Source organism: Pithys albifrons, chromosome 6 (genome assembly GCF_047495875.1).
Source record: "Pithys albifrons albifrons isolate INPA30051 chromosome 6, PitAlb_v1, whole genome shotgun sequence".
Lineage (NCBI taxonomy): Eukaryota > Metazoa > Chordata > Aves > Passeriformes > Thamnophilidae > Pithys > Pithys albifrons.
This window is the reverse complement of record NC_092463.1, coordinates 47,018,091-47,036,923: the sequence shown is the minus strand read 5'-3', so window position 1 is coordinate 47,036,923 and position 18,833 is coordinate 47,018,091. Positions and strand designations below refer to the sequence as shown.

Genomic DNA, 18,833 nt, shown 5'->3' with positions numbered 1-18,833 from the left:
CCACGCTCTGCCCGTGAGGAGGTGCACAAGACACTGGGAGGGAGTATGGCAGCAGGAGAGCTATGACATAGTTGCCATCATGGAAACATTTGTACATTAGAAAGTGCTTTGACTGTCTAGAGCTCAAGGATAGTGATAATCAAGTTGAGCGCCTTTGGGTGAGAATCAGTGGGAAGACTAATAAGGCCAACATCCTGGTGGGAGTCTGTTATAGACCACCCAACCAGGATGAAGAGGCAGATGAAATGTTCTGTAAGCAGCTGGCTGATGTTTCATGCTCACCAGCCCTTGGTCTTGTGGGAGACTTTAACTTGCCAGATATCTGCAGGAGGGACCCTAGGAGGTTCCTGGAGTGTGTGCAAGGTAACTTCCTGACACAGCTGGTAAGTGAGCATACCAGGGATAGTGCCCTACTAGACCTGCTCTTTACAGAGGAGGGCTGGTGGGAGATGTGGTGGTTGGAGACCATCTTGGGCACAGCAATCACAAAATTACAGTGTTTTCAGTTCTTGCTGAAGTAAGGAAGGAGGTCAACAAACAGGTCCAGGAAGGCTGAACATACTAAGAAGGAACTAAGAACAAAATGAAGGCCAAGGAAAATCCCCATCCTTTGTTGTAAGCTGTGGGAAACAGTGACAAAGGCTGAGGAAAAGTCTGAAGTACTTAATGCCTTCTTTGTCTCAGTCTTTAACAGAAAGATTGGTGATCCTCAGGGTAACTGGCCCCTTGAGCTGACAGGGATGGAGAGCAGAGTAGATCCTCTGCAGTCAGGAGGAAGTAGGCAGTGCCGTACTGTGCCAGCTAGACAGCCAAAAGTCTATGGAGCTGGGTAGGATTCACCCAAGGGTGTTGAGGAAGCTGGCACAATAGCTCACCAAGCTACTCTGTGTTTATCGTAAGTCCTGGTTAACTGTGGAGGCCCCCATTGACTGGATGTTGGCCAGTGTGACACCCATCTACAGAAGGATCGGAAGGAGGATCTGGGCCTGTCAGCCTGATCTCAGTGCTACAGAAGGTCGTGGAGCAGGTCAACTTTAGTGCAATCACACAGCACGTACAGGACAACAGGGGATAGGTCCAGCCATCATGGGTTTAGGAAAGGCAGCTGCTGCTTGACCAACCAAATCTATTTTTATGACCAGGTGACCTCCCTTGTGGATGAGGGAAAGGCTGTCTATCTACCTGGATTTCGGTAAATCCTTTGATACTGTCTCCCACAGCATTTTTCTGAAGAAACTGGCTGCCTGTGGCTTGAACAGATATACTCTTTGCTGGGTAAACAACTGGTTGAATGGCCAGGCCCAGGGAGTGGTGGTGATGGATAGAGTTACATCCATCTGGTGGCCAGTCACAAGTGGTGTTCACAAGAGCTCAGTACTAGGGCCACTCCTGTTTATCATCTTTATCAATGATCTGGATGAGGGGATTGAGGGCACCCTCAGTATGTTTACAGACAACATTAAGTTGTGTGGGAGTGTTGTTCTGTTGGAGACACTGCAGAGGGATCTGGACAGGCTGGATTGATGGGCCTATGCCAACTGTATGAGGTTCAACAAGGCAAAGTGCTGGGTCCTGCACTGGGGTCACAACAACCCCAATGCTGTACATGGGGCAGAGTGGCTGGAAAGCTGCCTGGTGGAAAAGACCCTGGGAATGCTGGTTGACAGCCATCTGAATATGAGCCAGGAGTGTGCACAGGTAGCCAAGAAGGCCAATGGCATCTTGGCCTGTGTCAGGAATATGTGACCAGCAGGACCACAGCAGTGATTGTCCCTCTGTACTCAGCACTGGTAAGCCCACGCCTTGAATCCTGTATTCAGTTTTGGGCCCCTCACTGAAAGAAAAACATTAAGGTGCTGGAATGTGTCCAGACGAGGGCAATGGAACTTCCCCAGCTTTCAAGGAAAAAAGTCTTTTCTAGTGCTGCATGCAGTGTTCTGAGAAAAAAACATATCTTGTGACATGAAGGTGATGGTCATCCATAACAGTTGGTCCTTTACAGGCTCCTTGACTTAGGGCCATCATCAGGGTCTGAAGGCCTAGAATAGCATCACATGCATCCTGCATGCCCTGTGCTAGTCCCGAGGTAGGGCTGCCAGCTTTCATCACAGAGTCCACAGTGGGCACAGCACTGACCTGTGCTGTCAGTCCTTCCGCTTTGGCAGCCTTAGGTTTGGCCACAGTCAGCTGGCACCATCCCAGGACTACACTCTTCAAGGCATCTGACAGGAACAGTGCTGTGTTGGTTTGAGTGTTGCTGTGGTGAGATACTGCTGCAATTTGGCCTGAAAAGATGCTTATTTCTCTCAACAGGGCCACTGGCACCCCTTTCTTTCAGAGGAGAAAGGTGAAAGCCAAGGACCCTGGTTTTGTTGCTGATGGGGAATGAATGGTCCCTTTCATGCCTTGGGACCTAAACTCAGTGCTCTACCTCATTCCTACTGAGTGAGCTAGAATCTGACCCTTGCTTTTCCTTGAGCTTCTTGGTTGGTTGTTTTTAATTACTGTTTTGTACATGGTGTTTATTTTAAGTTAGGAGGAGGGAACTTTTTTCTACTCTGTTGGTCTCTTGGCCAAGCACCCAAGTGAGGGATTTGCACCCTTTAATTTCTCCATGATATGTCCTTTCAGATCAAAGGGTTGATCTGTCTGCCACTATTAGATGGCTCTCCCTTGACCGCCACAGATTATTGAAGAGAAATTCTTTACGTAAGTTCATGATTGTTCCCGCAGCTCTGTCTCCCATCTGCCAGACTCCCAAATGTTCAGTGAAGTTGTCCTCTTTCTTCAGCTAGTGCTTCATGTCTCTGAAGCTGTAATTTCATAGAAACTGGTACAAAGAGCAGATCCAGAGGAAGGTGGATTTAAAAATATTTGGAAACACACCAGTTCAACATGTGACTACGTGATTTCTAAAGTGGCACTTGTAAAGGGGCATTACTGGCAATAACCACCCACTTATGTTGTCCAGTAATGTCCAAACTCCACTTGCTTGTACACTGGCATGATCATGTGTGGGCAATTTTTCTGTCAATTAGCTTGTGCTTCCACTTGTTGGCTCTTCAGCTGCAAAATAACTTAGCTCATTATAATCTTAATTTAAATAATTACTTGTGTGCATATATATGGTTCATTGTGTTTGTTTATGTGTTACTTGTTCTGTAGGTACTTTTTATGGATCCCTTTGAACTGGTGGAGGGACTTGCAGGTCTCTACAGACTAAAGATTGAAACTTGCCACTGTTTTCATGCAACATGCTGGGCCTGACTTTTTGCTGTGGCCATGCCCTAATCTTGTATCACCACATCACTGAAGATTGTATGATGAGAGGAATGGAAAGGTTTTTTTGCCCTCCGGCACCTACTACGACGCCAAGTTTGCCTTTGAGCATAAACAGTTTTCCTAAATTTAGAGGCTATTTACTTATGTTGTAAGTGTTCAGAGGAATGACAGGAGAGCAGGGCTGCAGCATACTTGATGTGGCATTTGTGCAGTACAGAGGAGCCAGGTCTCTTGAGGCTCGTCCACTAGACCAACTTGCCTTTTTGAGAACTTGGAGAGGAGGTGGGTTGAGATGGGAAGAGCGTCAACAGCTCCCATGGGTTTCCTTTGCTCCTCCACGTCTTGCCAGGGGTTAGATGAGGACTTTTAGACTTGTATCTCTCTTGCACTGCTTTCAGAGTGTGTTTTAATGTGTTGTCCTCCTATGGAGCAGGATTCTGCTATGTGCTCTCAGTAAGTTGACTGCAAGCTCATTTGTCCTGCTGAAACCTTCCCTCTGGTTCCTTCAGCTTGGCAGCTCTGATGTCCCGGATAGCAAAAGTTCCCACGTGAACTCTTGAGTGCGTCACTTCTCCAAAGGGCTGTCCTTACTCATCCCGTCTTGCAATTCAGTTGCAAAGCCTTCAGGACAGGAACTTTTCTTGACTGAAGGTCAGTGCAGCCTCTAAAATAACAGATCCCAGATGCACACTGGGGCCTTTTGGTGTGCTGCAGTACTGATACCCAAGTCCAGTTTCAAGATGAGGTCAACTTTCTGTCTCTTGATCCAGGGTAGTTTCCCAAAACATACAAAGTTGAAGGGTATATCTGGCCTCTCAAGTCTCTGTCTTGGCAGATGGCTTCACAATGAGCAGCTGCCCCCTGTGAACTTTTCTGCCCAGTCAAAGTGGGATGTGATCTGGTAACTGGAATGTGATCTGATACAAGGACTATGAAACTAGACTCTGTTTCCTGAGCTGTCTTGGAGTAGATCTGAGGGGTAGGAAACTCATTTAGGAGAGAGATCATGCTGACGCAAGAAGATGCCTCCATGGGACTCCCCTTGTTAAGTAATGAGGCAAGTGGCTTCTGCTCTAATTTAAGCAAGTTGGTGTTTTTTTTGCCTTAAGAAGCTCTCCAGGTCAGGAAGGCACTTTTCTTGCTGCTCACAGTGCTTTTTGGAGGCCTTTCTCCAAGTCTTTGCTCTCACAAAGGCAACAGAAGGAGCTTGTTGTCTTGACTTACTGTAAAGCACTTCTCAGCAAAGCAGAAAAAGTTGCATGATGGTGTATTGAGAATGGGGGACCACTCTGTTGCTTCCAGAAGGATGGAGAGCCCAAAGGGAAGGGAGTGTGAAAACTCTGTGTGTTCCTTCTGCTCCTACTGCCTAGAGGCAGGAACATCCCCACCTGCTTCCCTGCTCTTTTGTCCTCTTGCTTTCCAGTAATACCTGCTGCTCCACTCTGATGCTTGCTTTGGAGTCAGCAGCTATGTTGGCTTTTCCCACAGTGACTGAGACCACGCAGACAGAGGAACAGTTTCTAAGAGCAGCTGAGTGTCTGCCTGATGTCTTTGGTAACTCTTTTCCTCTGTGTTGAGGTGGTTCTGGTGACAGAGGGCAGCAGGTAATTCTGGAGAGAGAGAACTGCCTCCAGCACACAGTGGGATTTTTGTCCTTGAGGTGGGAGGGTTGGTTCTGCCAGCTCAAAAGAAGTTCTTGAGTGCTAGGCCCTCTCCCTCTTTGGAGAGTGAGGTGGGTGGCTGCATTTTCAAGGCCAATTTTGTCTTCTTGACTGCTGTTATGTGTGTCTCTTGGAATCTCAAGTTGATCCTGGTGGAGAGAAGAATTGTAACACTGCACATGCAGTATCGGAATACAGGACATTGCTGTAGTCCCAGGGTCTTGCAGGATTGTCCCCATGACATTTCTAGCACGGTCCTGTTGTGACTCCTCTCTTTACAACTTTATGGGTGACCACAGTGATTTGCATGGGTCAAGGATGTGGCTGGTGGGTAAGTACATCTTACGTTGGACTGTTTTTGTTCAAGGCTTATTTTTTTCCTAAGCCTGAATGTAGTTGTAGGCACAGGGTGTTTCTCAGACTACCAGCTGTGCGTCTGAAGGTGAAGGATAAGTCAGTGATACAGCTGGAATGAGAGCTCAGAAGCCTTTACTGCTAATCAAGAGTTTTGTTCCCCTTTTTCCCCTCAGTGGGCATCCAGGTAAATTTGTACTGCCACCAGCTGTGTTTGCAAAGCTGAACACTTCTATAACAAGCCCTCAGCCAGGGAACTTGCCTGTTTTTTTGTGGCATGTGGGAGATGTTTTGCAGAGTACTCATCACAAGGTCTCACAGCAGGAAGAGGTTAAGGCTCCCCAGACTGAGCCCAGCACACAAGGTCAATGAAGGCCGGATGTGGTGGCAAAGTTTGCCTCCTGTTTTGCAAAGTTGCCCGCCTGACTGTTTTCACCACGATGGGAGGGAGTGGAAGGGGGTCACCCTGAGCAGATGAAGGGAAGCCACACAAGACAGAGGTTGTGGAGGGTGGGGACTGCAGGAGCTGAGTGTTCTTGCGAGGGGCTGTCAGGAAGGAGTGCTGGGATCTCTGTGCTGGGATTTTGCATCTCTGTTTCTTGCAAGCTGAGTGAGTGCTGTGCCACTGAGCCTGTCCCTACAGAAGGGAGAAATGTGAACAGCCAATAGTGCAAGTGGCTGGCATGGCACCGCCCAACTGGGACTTTGGCCTTTTATCCCCTGAGGCAAGGGGGAAAACTGCACTGGGCTTGGTGCTTTCAAAGGTCCTGGTGGTACAGGGACAGTTGACTGCTGGCCACGAGGCAGGTGAGTTTGCGTCTGCAGCCCCGGGACTTCTGTCTGGTGGCAGAATGGTATGAAGGGGCTGTGCTGTGCCCCTGTGCAGCTGGAGAGGGGACAGTCTGTGACAGTAGGGAGCATCCACCAGCGTGTGAGAGCTGCCTTGTTTTCTTGAGGACTAATGCCTTGCCTGACCCTGCAAGAAAATTCAATCCCTGCTTTCAAGGGCCTAAAGGCAAGCAAGCAGCAGAGATTAAACTGCCACCAGTTCTTTCCAACCCCCCTATCCCAAAATGTTCTGAGCAGGGGAGAGCCAAGTTGACAGCTTCTCCCCAGGTGAGATTTCCTGGTGCCAACTCCTTTGTGTGTTTTGTGCCCATCACACATCTAGAAAGCAGCTTCTCTCAGGAAATATTTGCAGTTTCATTTTGAACTCTTTAAACCTTAATCATTGCGATGACAGCTTTGTTTCAGTGATTAGCAAAACTGGGCAGAGTGTCTGCACCTTCAGATGTATTTGCTCTGTGAAGGAAAGTGTTGTGCTGATCCCAGAGGGTTTCTCCTTTCCCAGCAGGTACTTGTTGCTGATTGCTTCCCCCACCTTCTCTGATGGTGAGCTGTTATGTGGCTGTGTCCTCTTAACACAGTGGATGCTGGCACAGCTTTGCTCACTCCTCTCACCCTCTGAGCCCTGTTTCTTGGCATCAGCTTCTCTCACTGGTCCCTGAGTTTGCCTGCTCTCAAGACAAATGGGAATATGTAGAAGGGAGTCCTGACTTTCCCTTTTGCTATTTATTCTCGAGTCAAGGTTGTAGTTTGGATGTTTGCTTTCAGTGACAGCTCCAGCATGTGCTGGCCTCCAGTTCTATCTCATTCCTGCCTGACTGCTCTGCACAAATGTTTGTGCTGGCATGAAATCAGGGATGGGAACACATGTTTGGGTGTAGGGAGAAGACGTGTTTGCTTTCTTCGGCCACAGTACCAGCTGACGTTTGCTAAAGGTTTTCTGTAAAAACGTCAGCCTGTGTGTGCTCAGATGAACTGGCATGTCCAGCATTCTGCGCCTAAGAGAATGTGCTCAGCTTCAGTGGAGCGGCTGGAGAGAGGAGAGTCTGGAATGGGAGGGCTGGCAGAGGGCAGAAGCAAAGTGCTGGCCTCTGGAGGGGGTGCAGGGTCCTGCTGGCAGGACTGTGGAAGCTGGTGGACTGGGAGTCTGCAGCTGTCTTGGAAGATGGCACCTTTGGCTCTGAAAGCCTGGCAGGGGAAAAGTGGGAGAAGGAGGGTGCTGTACCCTGCAAGACTGGGTAGAACAGTGGCATTTGGGGATAGAGGTGGAAATGCACATCCATAGGGCAGTGTGATGGCACTAAATGCAATGAGCGTGGTCCAGGAGGTGTGAGTAAGCTTAATCTGTTCCTTCTCCTGTGATGTTGGACATGTTGAGTGCTTTGCCAATCCAAGCTTGCTGGTGTGACGTGTGGTATGAGATACTATGAGGTTCATGTGCTTCCCTCCATGCCCCCTGTTTGGCTCTGGTTCTTTGGTAAGCACTTTTCCTTCAGGTGATAAGGCGAGAACCAAAGGTTGAGAGTTCAGCCCCATGCCCCAGGCTGATCAGGAGACCAGATACAAAGGTTGGCCTTCCTGGAGAAACCCTTACAGTCTAGGTAGTGTATGTGGTGTGTGGCAAAGCAGGGGAAAAAAACAGCACTGCTTTGCCAGTGGCTTAGGCTGTGAGGACCAGATACATCCAAAGCTGGCCAGGGTTGCCTTGTGATACTGCAGTCTGGCTGCTCTGTCGCTATCTAGAGCTGGCTTTTAGGAGGTGAGAAAAGGGAGAAGCAGGGTTAAGGAGCCTCCTGGGCTATTTACATGTGTCAGCGTAAGCTTTGGGCTGTCTGCACTTCTCTGCCTAGCACAGAGATGATTCCCTGTGCTGTGGTGTGCGTGTGGCTCTGAAACTAATTTGCTTAATCATTTTAATAAATGTAAAAGGGACATCCTGGTGTGCAAGTAATGGGGCATTAATCCATGCCTAGCTGTGTTAACAGCACTCTGGAAGGAAATAAGCCCATGCAGTTCTCATTCATAATACAGGATGTTTAATTTAGGATCCCCCTTCCATGAGGGCTGCTCAGCCTTCCTGGCTTTCAGGTGAGTCTGTGGTGCTCATTTCCTCTGCCCACCCACCACCGTTTTCCTCCCAGTTCCTCAGCTCCTTGTGCCATGCAGATTCCCAGTTCCAGCAGTGAGTCCCATTGTTGCCCTGGCCATGAAGTTTAACCATACAAAGCCTTTCTGAGGCATCAGCACCTTTTTGGTATTGCTGGCTTTTCTGCTGCCCCAATGGAGGTGCTGGTGGGAGATATCCTAGGAAGATGCAAACTCTGCTGCCTGACACTGCTCCTGTAGGAAGTCTTGGAGCTATACCCTTCCTTGGCTACAGATGCTTGCCTGCTTTTATTTGCAGCTTTTGGCTCCTTATAGCACTGTGTTTCTGGGGAGTTATACTTAGGTTGTTACTTAATCTCTTTTCTTTCTAGGTTAAATGTATAAAGTTGTTCTCAATTTGTTTTTTAAATGTCCTATAAAACTACTAGCATTCTGTCCCATCTGGTTTTCCACCTCATAGACTGCAGGGCTCTAGCAGCTATTTTCTGGCCCTAGAAATGACTGGGGTCTGGCTCTCCACAGAAAATCCCTGGACAGAGCACTAGAGGATTCATCATTCACCATCTTTTAAAGGACTTAGGAAGTTCTGTAAATTACAGCAAAGTGTTCAGATACGAGTTTGCAGCAACTTTGAGTTTGTTTTGCAAATGGTCATTCGTTGGAGCTCTGTTTAAACAAACAGAGCTCAAATAAGCTTTCCACTTCAGTGCATTAAAATCCCTTAATTCATTAAAATCCCCTGGTCACAGACATAAAGGCCTCTGCTGTGCCAGGTGCTGTTTAAACAGTTATCAAGTGCTGGTGTCTGCTGTAAAATGATCACATTGTTTGCTTCCAGTCGGTCGTCCATGAGTTGAGTGGCTTTTGTTAGGGGAGATGATACTAGTCCTGGTATTTGCTGGCTGTACAGCAACACCAAGGAAACTTGTAACTCTGCCCAGTTTTAAACCCAGGAAGGTTCTTTTTACCCTGTCTTGCTGTGCAGCTGGAACAGGAGCATCTGTTCCCTGGTGGGAATCAGGAGCAGTTTTCTAAGCTGGATGAGACAGCTGGGGAGGGCTCTGGGGAGGTAGAATGCTGAAGCCAAAACTGAAAAGAAAAAAGGGAATAGAAAGCTAGACTCAGCTCTCCCAAGACTCTCTTGGTGCAGAGGAACTTCATCATCCTGCTTTGGTCATCAGGTAAGAAACAGTGCTGTGACACATTTGTGTGTCCATATCGGTCGCTCACTCTTTTGGCTTCCTGGCAGTGGTGAATATTGTCAGCCTTGGTGTCTTTTCCTGGTGTTGCCCTTTGCGGTGGGTGCCTGGCCTTCTGAATGGCCCTCTGGAGGGAAGGGTACAGCAGGGACAACAAGGGGAAGTTTTGCCAGACCTTTGTGCAGGCTATCAGGACCACTCAGTACATGTATTTTGTCAGAGATGCCTCTGTAAACACAAGTATCTTATTGAGTGTGTAGACATTATCATGTCTCATGAGTTTTCATGGCTCAGGGCTTATTAATGCAAGTGTTACAGGCTTTCAACAACTGGTCTTCCTATATTTTTATATTTTGCTCTTATTCTGGTTAAAGTGATAGAACATTAGATTAACCTAAACCAAACTGTTCTTGTGGATGTGCATATGAAAGCACACCTAATGAAAGGTGTAGGTGATTTTCACTCAGAAAGTGAAGACTTAGCTGATCTGGAGATTTTTAGGGTCTGTGTCCATAAATTAGCTGAGATCAGGTAAACTGTCTGAACAGAGGTCTCAGATGTATAACAACGTAGTGCAGAGGGTGAGTTTTGTGTGCAATGTTTTGAAGAGAAGTCCATTTCCTTAGTGAGCTCCATGTGCTGGTCTCTCACAGCTTTAGTTCAATGTGCAATTCCAGAAAAGGCAGTTTCAGTCTCATGTTGTCCAAGAGTGGGACAGTACAAATGCTTTCACACTATTCTATCCTTGGCACTTGATGTAACAGGGAGAGGGAGCAGGTCTGTGCTGAACTCTTTCCCATAGTTGTTTGCACCATCACTAGCTTTTTACACTTTCAGGGACCTTTTATTCTCAGGAATGATCTGGGCCTCAAGTTGTATCTCCAGCGTAGAAGTGTCAGCCTGTAAGCCACCTTGTTGGATGTGAGATTCTGTTTGGTTTAGGAAATCTGCAATTAAGGGGCAAATTTCATTCCAGAGGCAAAGGGCAAAGGTATGTCCTCTACTTCTGTCTTGCCATCCAGGCGGCAGGTGGAAGGTAAGAGGGAAGAAATTGGCTGAGTGCTGCTGAGATGCCTGATGAAAACATAGGGCATCTGATTCCCGGTCTGGAGGTGAGGAGGCAAGGATGTCTCCAGAAAGCTGAAAGTTGTGGCTGCTTCTGAAATTTTCTCAGTGTCCAGATTTCTTTGTGTGGCAACTTCTACCAGCTCTCATTAAAAACTAGCAGTTAGGAGTTTTAGAAAGAATTGGTTCCTTCAGTCTTGGAGCTTCAGTGCTGTGCTAACACAGCTGAGCTGAAAGGAGCGGTTCAAAGGGCAAGGTCGCATCAATGGCTTGAGCAGGGACAGACTCTGCTTAACAGACAATGCTGGCATGAGACTGAGCATGGCCTGTCTGTTTGGACTCAGAAATAGAGGAAGGATAGTAACCTCTGGAGGTGCAGTTTTTTGAAGACTCTCCTTTAGAAACAGCACATATGTGTTGGAGGGAAGTGCTGAACATGTCTTGCAATGACACATTATTGTCTTGGGGTGGTTTGGTGGACCTACAGTGGGTTGGGGATTCAAATGGTATGGTGTGAAATGCACCCTGGAGTTTGAGAGAAGTGACAGACACTGATGTCCTGGATGTGCTGGGCAGAGCTTGTGCCATGCCTGACTGCTGCCCTTCCTCACATGCTGCTAGAACTTATGACTCTGGCAACATTTCCCTCCGTATGTCCTTGTATATTTATATACACACATTTATAAGACTCCCTATGGAACTCAGTCTCCTCTTGGAGGGGATCAGGCGTTCCCTTGAGTCATTTGTTCCTCAGCTGGCCTAAACCTACAGCCTGCCCAGTAGCACCTGAGCTTCAGGAAGAGTCTAAGTGTCTCAACTCTGTGTCCCTGGTGTCTTTCTGTCCTTTCTCAGGAAGAAACTGAAGTGAAAAAGAAGTGACTGAAGAAGAACAATTTGAAGGAACAGATTCATTTCTTAACAAGAACAAGTTTGAATTAAATGGCTGATAAACAGATCAGGTAACTTTTTAAAGAATTGTTTTGTGTTGGTTGTGTTTTAGGTTTTTCTTTTAAGTCTTTCAAACTTGTTTCCATTTTTGATACAGGCATTTGGAGAAATCACCTGATCATGTCTCCTGGCCTTAAACAGTTCTATTTCTTCCCTACTTCTTTCTTTACCGTTTTTTTCCAACCTTCTCTTAATTTTCTGTCTCTGCCATGATGTTACGGCTCTGCTTTCTTCAGTTCTTTTTTCTCATTGCCTTTTTCTTTCTACCCTCTGCTTTCTATCCTGCACTAGTCTGTTCCTTTTTGCTTCCTCTTTCAAAGGTCACCTTGATCTGCTGACTCCAGCTGCTGGCATCAAAGGAACAAAGCCAGCTCCTTGACCAGTCAAGGATGCAGTGCTTGTAATTACAAAGTCCACGTAGCTCTGTGCAGCCCTGTGCCCTTTTAAAGCCAGTCAGTGCTTGAGTGATTGCAGGAACATGAAGAACATGATTAGCGACACCTAAGTGCACAGTGGAAGCTTAAGAGCATTGGTCCTGGCATATGCAAAGGCTTAATTTGAGTCCTCCCTGGAAATGAATTGGAATGTGTTTTTGGGAAAGACAGTTTTACCCTCTAGCTTCCTAGGAGCTGTGTCAGCTGGATCTGCACAATCCTGCACATAGTTTTAACTTTCTGCTGCTTATGAAGTTGTCTTGGATAAGTGACTGCATGCTGTGGGATTCCTTTGAGGGTTTTTGTGATCCTTTTCTAACACCTACTTTTCCAGTTTACCAGCTCAGGACAGCTGGAGTCAGTGGGTGACTGAAACCTGGTGACAAAGGGCCAGGGCTTGGCAGTGCCTGAATGCTGCAGGCAAGAGGCCTGCCCCTTCTTAGCCCTTACCATGATTAGGATATATTCCTGTATGCCTGTCTTCTGCAAATGTGAACAATCCTGAGCTGTGCTGATAATAATACGGCATTGCAAAGTGTTTATGTGCCTAGATTTGCCTGTCGTTGGCTGCTCCATTTGGAGAGCATTTGGCACTGTTCTTGCACACCTGTGAAGGGCACCTGAGATTCACCTCCATGGAGCCTCATAGACGTGTGTTCCTGATAGCCTCAGCAGAGCAAAATGACCAGATGTCTGTGGCCATTTGAAACATGGTATTTTAAAGGAAGAGGAGACATGTCCTACCAAATGTCCCCTGGCCCCTCTGATCTGCTCTTGACAGGGTGAACAGAAACTTGTTCTCTACAGGGACTAGTTAAAAGGGCTGAGGAGAAGTGGGATGCCTTTCTATCGCTTCTTGTGTTAAAGTGACCAAGTGGCTTTATTTGCATGCTAGCCTGTGTTGTCCTTGTTTCACTAAGCCCTCACATGTAGCTGGGGAGAGGCAGTAGCTGTGCAGAAGCTAAATAGGACAGAGAGACACACACAGCAGATTCTTATCCCATGAGAGAGCACGGAGCACTGACGTGAAAGGTGGGATGACTTAGTCACAAGGGAAAAAGCTTTTGATTCAGGTGCAGTGAACTTTGACTCATTTTACTCTTTATGCCTCAATTCCCTCATCTCTCCTGCTTTGGTGATCTCTCCATTCTATGTGACCACATGTCCACAGCAGTCACAGGCAGCCAAGCCAAGGAGATCTGTTTAAGCTTACTCCTTAGTAGAACAAGATTGATAGCAAAAGACTAATATCAACAGCAATGATTTGATGCAAGGTGAGATACTAGGTATTGTATTTCAGTGCACATGGATCTTCATCTCAGCATCTTGCCAGATCCTGCCCCATAATCCATCCATACTAGCCTCCCTCTGCAGTGTGCATGGAGGAACCTGGATAGTTGGATTCAGGTGTGATGGGGTTGTTGAGCAAGGATTTCTCACCCACAGACAGAGGGAGAGGCGCTCTGCAGCCCACGTTGCCTAAACTTTTGGCTTGCTCAGGCACATGAGACTATTTCCCTTTATTGCTGGAGTCCATGCTGAAACTGGGGAGTTTCTTGCACTTACAGCAGCAGCAGGCAAGATTTTTGTGTCTCTGTCTCACTGCCACTTGATATAAACCCTGTGATGATTTCACTGTTGGAATAGCTTGCAAAAGGCTTGCCCTAGGTGTTTCAGGGACACTTAGAGAAGTGATGACAGTGCTGAGGATGGAAAGGAGCACTGGTTGTACCTCATGGTCTCCCAGCATTGACTTCAGAGCTGAATTTGGACAGACTGAGGTGATTCTGTCTTGAAACACACTCCTTCCCAATGGTGCCTCTATCTTGACACACTTTTATCTGGTCTCTAACCTCCTCTTTTAGTATAACTGTAGGTTAAATGAGGTGGGAACCATGACATGAAAGCCTAGTGTTTGAAATTTTCCCATGTCCTGAGAACAAGTTGAGCATAGGAGTTTGCAGGCAAGTCTATTCTGTTCTCAGACTGTGGTGCAAAGATCCCTGAGGCAACAAAGTCTCAGGCTGGTGAAATCTTGCAACCTGGCCTTCCACTGAGCTCATGAACTGATTTGGGCCTGCCTTCCTAATGTGCTGTGCTTGATTTAATCTTGGCCTACACTATCTTGTTTGGAGTTGTGGGCTGAGTTCAGATCTGTCTGTCTGTCTTGGCTCCTCTTCTTCCAGCTGTGCCAGCTCTGGGGCTCAGTGTGTGTTATATTAGTGCAAGGGTAGAGGAGGAAGGAGCTTCGGCTGCAGGACAGCAGAGGAAACGAATTTCCTGGGGTGTCAAGAGATCATGCTTAGCACTTGTGGACAAAGGCTTTTATTTTTTTTTCCACCCCTCTTCTGTTTTCTTCTCTCAGAGAGACCTCAAGTTGAAGCTTTGAAGCTCCATATCCTGTTTTCCCCTTGAGCATGGCCATTTATTGATCCTCTTTGCAATTGCCCTTGATGTACAGTGCTCTGCAGTGCTGTTGTGGGGAACGTATTTGCAGGGCTTCACCCCACCATGCCATGGCCAGCTGCTGCTTCCAAGGGGTAATGCAGTCTGTCTCCCCATCCAGAGCAGCACACATCATTGTCATGAAAGGCAGTGTGTTCGATCCCCTTGTCTGAGGACTAGGCCTTGCTGGCTCACCCAACTGCAATCTAGGACTGCTGTCAGCCATCAGTTTAATATCCAACACATCCTATGCTCCGGGAGCCATATCTTGTGCTTTATTGGAGGGAGCTGACTCAAACAGGTGTCCTTTGTCTCTGTGTGTAGTGGTTTATTGAGCATATAAGTGCAGGACATTTTTCTTAATTGAATTTGCTGGGAACTCATGTCTGACTGATTTGGCTTTCACTCAGTGCCACTTGCAACAATTCCCCGTAGGAACACAAGCGTGAGTGGAAAAAGCCCCGCATTTTGGAAGCACGCAGCCAGCCAGGTTTTGATTTCCCCATGAGGTATGAGCTCACGTCTCTGCATCTGTGGCCCTGCAGGCTGCCAGTCCTGTGTTTCGCGAGGCTATTGCTTTGTGTGTGTTCCCCTCGCCCTGGGCAATGGGTCTGGAAACAGTTTCCCGGAGCTGCAGCCGTCTGCTCATTGGCTGCCAGCTGGGCGCTTCTGCTGGGCTCGTTCCCACATGATGGCAGCTGACGTGTCACGAACCTCTCATTAGCTGTGTATCTGATTGTGGTGCAGGAAAGCATTTGTCAGTAAACCTGCTGGCTCGGATGCCATCGGGCCCTAACTAAAGGCTGTCCACACGGTAGATGGTCCAGCACTGTCTCTCCTCTAGGGACAGCAGAAACCCTAGGGTCCTGTAGAATGGTGGTTTTTCTTGCTTTTAGCCATGTGTGGGCTAGCTGTTAGGCTCCACTCCACTTAGCAGTGGTTGTTCCTGATGGTATGTGCTGCTTTCCCCACCTCCCATGTTTATACAGCTGGAGCCAAGCTTTGCCTTGGGGCAGAGCTCCCATCCTGCTGGGGAGGCACAGTGGTTGTCTCACAGTGATGTGTTAACTCTGGTCATGCAAAGGAACTCAGTTTTTTCCTCTTTCTCCCCCCTGATGTTACCCAGTGCTAAGACATCTGTTTCTCTCTGTCTCATCCTCTTACAGTCTACCTGCCAAGCTGATCAATGGAGGGATAGCTGGGCTGATCGGGGTCACCTGTGTATTTCCCATTGACCTGGCAAAAACTCGCCTGCAGAACCAGCAGAATGGCCAGCGGATGTACACCAGCTTGTGAGTACCACCCACACAAGCAGCATCCCCTGGGGCTTTTGGGAGGGAGTCCTTGCTCTTTGTTACCTCTTTCAGGTGAGTTTGGCATTTCTAGGAGCTGGGCTGTCCTCAGGAAAGCCAGGGTACTATCTTGAGCCAAGCTTGCTAGAGCAGATAATCCAAATAGAGCACCTATTGAGGCTGCTGAGCCGAGCAGATGAGACCTGTGCAGAGGGCACATCTGTTTGTATCTCTTGCTTGGGAGCAGATTGTTCACTGCTGTCAGAGTCCAGGACCAAAACACAAGGAGCTCTGTTTGATTCTCTGCTGAGCCGCAGTCATGTGCATGGGGGAATTTCTGCCTCTCTTAAATTTCCATTGCTCTGGTATTGGAGAGCCTTCCTTTGCTCCATCAGTTTTAAAAAGAGGAAGCAGTCCCAGTACAGAGTGCTACATGTGGAACTTTTGAAGCATCACTGGTTGACTTGTGCCATAGTTACCCCAAATGCTGTAGGCTGTAGGAAAAGAAGGCATGAGTATATCCAGCCCACCAAATTCACCTGGAGTTTTTGTCAGACTCTTAAGGTTGTGCATCTGCTGTGGGAATGCACATCTCACTCAGCACAAGATGGTTTATCCTAGGAACCAGAGACAGGCCTTAGTTTTCCAAAAGTACTGGTGTCACTGAGGGGGAAGAAGGGACTGGGATGGAACTGATGAGGCCTGTCGTGTCCCCCTGCCACTTTGTTTAGAATTTGAGGCAGAATGGGAGTAGGAAGGAAATGCTCTGTATGTTGATGGTTTTAGTCTCTGTGCCTTCTTGCTGTAGCTGATGACATGTCATGATGCATGAGCTTAGGCTGTAGGCTCTGGTGCTTCCCTTGACAGTTCCCATGCTCTCTGCTACCTGCTTTTGTTTGTTTGGCCAGGCTAGTTGGCAGGATGCATCTTCGCATCTTGCCTTGCCTCAGCTTTTGCTTGTGTCCTACTCCTGCTGCAGATTGCTTCTCCTCCCTGAGGATTACTTATCCCCTGACCTGACAGGTGACAGCAATGGGAATTTGGGCAGGATAGGGAAATTGTGGGTTCCCCTTGGGACTGCATGCCTGGAGAGGTGGTCACTAGGAAGAGATGCTTTTAATCTCCAGCGGTTGAGCGCAGACCTGCTCCACAGCCAAGAATTGCTGTGGGATGAGGCACTGTTAAGGAACACATAATTGAGCTCGCTCCTTCCAAGAAGGGGAAAGGATGAGGTTTTCTAACATAGGCTCCCCAGTTCAGGGTCGTGTTTTTCTGGAAATACTGCATACCTATCGATACCAGATTTCAAAAGTGTCTGCTGAACACCCAGGAAGGCAGCAAGTTCATTTAAAATTTTGGCTATCTTACTTTAAGACAGCATGCCTTGGTTCTGCTTGGCTCAAGAGACCTTTAGCATGAGGGGAACTTTTTACATGAAAGAGCCAAAGACACCTTGAAGCAGTCCTGAGAGCTGGAGATAGCTGGGCTTTTGGGCTGTGCTGCCCCAGGTATGTTAATGTATCATTTTAGTTGGCTGTTGACTCCCTTTTTCCAGGAAGAGAAAAGAGCTGGGCATGGCCTTGGTTGCATCTCATTCTGCTGCAGCTTGAGGGGCTGGAAGTGATGTGCAAGCCTTATGGTGAGGCAGCAGGGCTGCATGAACACAATGGGGAGCAGCTCTTCCCACTCTCCTCCAGACGCAGCTTGTACAAAGCAGCACCACTGGCTCAAGAAAAAATGCCTTACCTCCAGCACTGCTGTGGAAGAACTTGATTGGAGGGATAGAAGAAAGGTGCACCAAGGCTTCTGGGGCTTGCAAATATGTTGGAGGGGCTGCTCCAAAGAAGAAGTGTATGTGCAAGCTGCAGGGGCTGAAGTGGGGTGTGTGAAAGATGGGATTGCAAAGGATGTGAGGAGTTCCAGCAGAGAAGGGCAACTTGTTGCTGTGACTGGCAGTAATGCAGGATGTAGGGTACCCTGGAACAGTGTTGACCCAAGCTGGGACATAAAACTCTTAAGGGTACTGTGTATTTCCTCCTCTTCCACCTCAGCACTACTACAGGGAGGGAGATAAAGTTTAGTCCTTGTGTTGCCAGAGCTCTTAAAAATGAATTCCTGTTTTTATCAGCCACACTTCCCTTATTACTCCCTAGAAGAGCCTTTTGTTCCTTAAGTTATGTATGTATGCATACATTTGCACCTCTCACTTCTCCTGTGGTCACAGAAGTACCTGTCCCTTCCCAAAGACCCTAAAGCCACCTTCCGCCAGCATCCAGGCTTTGTGCAACTGTGGTCCAGAGAGTGAAACTCTGCCTGGGGATCTGTGCTGCCTTCCTGAACTGTGCCTATGGATTTGATAGGCGTGTGTCTGTGCCTTAAAGCCTTTGAGCCATTCCAGCACTCTGCAGAGTTTTCCCATTTGCAGTAAATGTATTTGCAACATGAAAGGTGACAGTTTTCCCCTTGCAGCATGGCACCCTGCCACCCTTTGCCCAGAGCAAGACCCTGAGTGCTGGCTACCTGCTCTGGGACCTGATGTGTTAAAAGTAAGTGCTTTAATCTGCATGGGAGGCCACAGATGACTGAGTGTTCAGGTCATGTAGGGTTTGTGTGCCTTGTGTTGAATTTTGTGGACTAAGTCAAACAAGCCAGCATGAGGGGGTTTGGCCCCCTTATGTCCCTTCCAGAGCTAGATTTAAAAATGCATACATGGGAATCTGCTTGTTGGAGCATCTCATGCATGTTTGCTACAGGGCACCCTGGATAAAACAGCCCTTGCAGTGACACTTTTCCCTTTTGTGTTTCTAGAAAGCAGACAGGGCGTGCGGGGTGACCCAGGGGTTTGAAAGCCCCGGTGAATTAGGGGTTGACAGTGGACTCAGGCCTCCACAATGGCACATTCAGAGGCTGGCACAGTTCCCATCTCAGCTCAGGGTTTTGCTGACAGAATGTAATTAGAAACCATTCCAAGAAATTTGCTTTGTTTTTCTCTGTTCTCACCCGCCTTTGTGCTTCTGTGGTTCATCTCACCGTTTTGTTTGCAGGTCTGACTGCCTCATTAAAACAATTCGGTCGGAAGGCTACTTTGGCATGTACAGAGGTAAGTAAAGCTGAGTCAGACACAGCACAGCTTTTGCGTAGGAAGCACTGGTGCGTAAGTGGGAGGAAAAGCTCTATTCTCTGGCATATAAAGCAATAACC

General features: G+C 47.7%; 1 protein-coding gene across 4 annotated transcripts in view; it reads left to right on the top strand.

Annotated features, from left to right (window-relative positions):
- Nucleotides 1-18,833, top strand: part of SLC25A22 (solute carrier family 25 member 22) — a 52,851-nt gene that overhangs the window by 12,381 nt on the left and 21,637 nt on the right. For 2 of the 4 annotated variants that reach the window (XM_071558738.1, XM_071558741.1), the window contains exons 2-4: nt 11,366-11,472; nt 15,507-15,632; nt 18,677-18,732. In XM_071558738.1, the coding sequence (XP_071414839.1) occupies nt 11,453-11,472; nt 15,507-15,632; nt 18,677-18,732 (202 nt within the window). In that variant the 5' untranslated portion in view covers nt 11,366-11,452. Of the gene's footprint in view, nt 1-5,997; nt 6,105-11,365; nt 11,473-15,506; nt 15,633-17,969; nt 17,993-18,676; nt 18,733-18,833 lie in introns of those variants that run through there. The other 2 variants (XM_071558740.1, XM_071558743.1) reach the window with 2 other exon arrangements.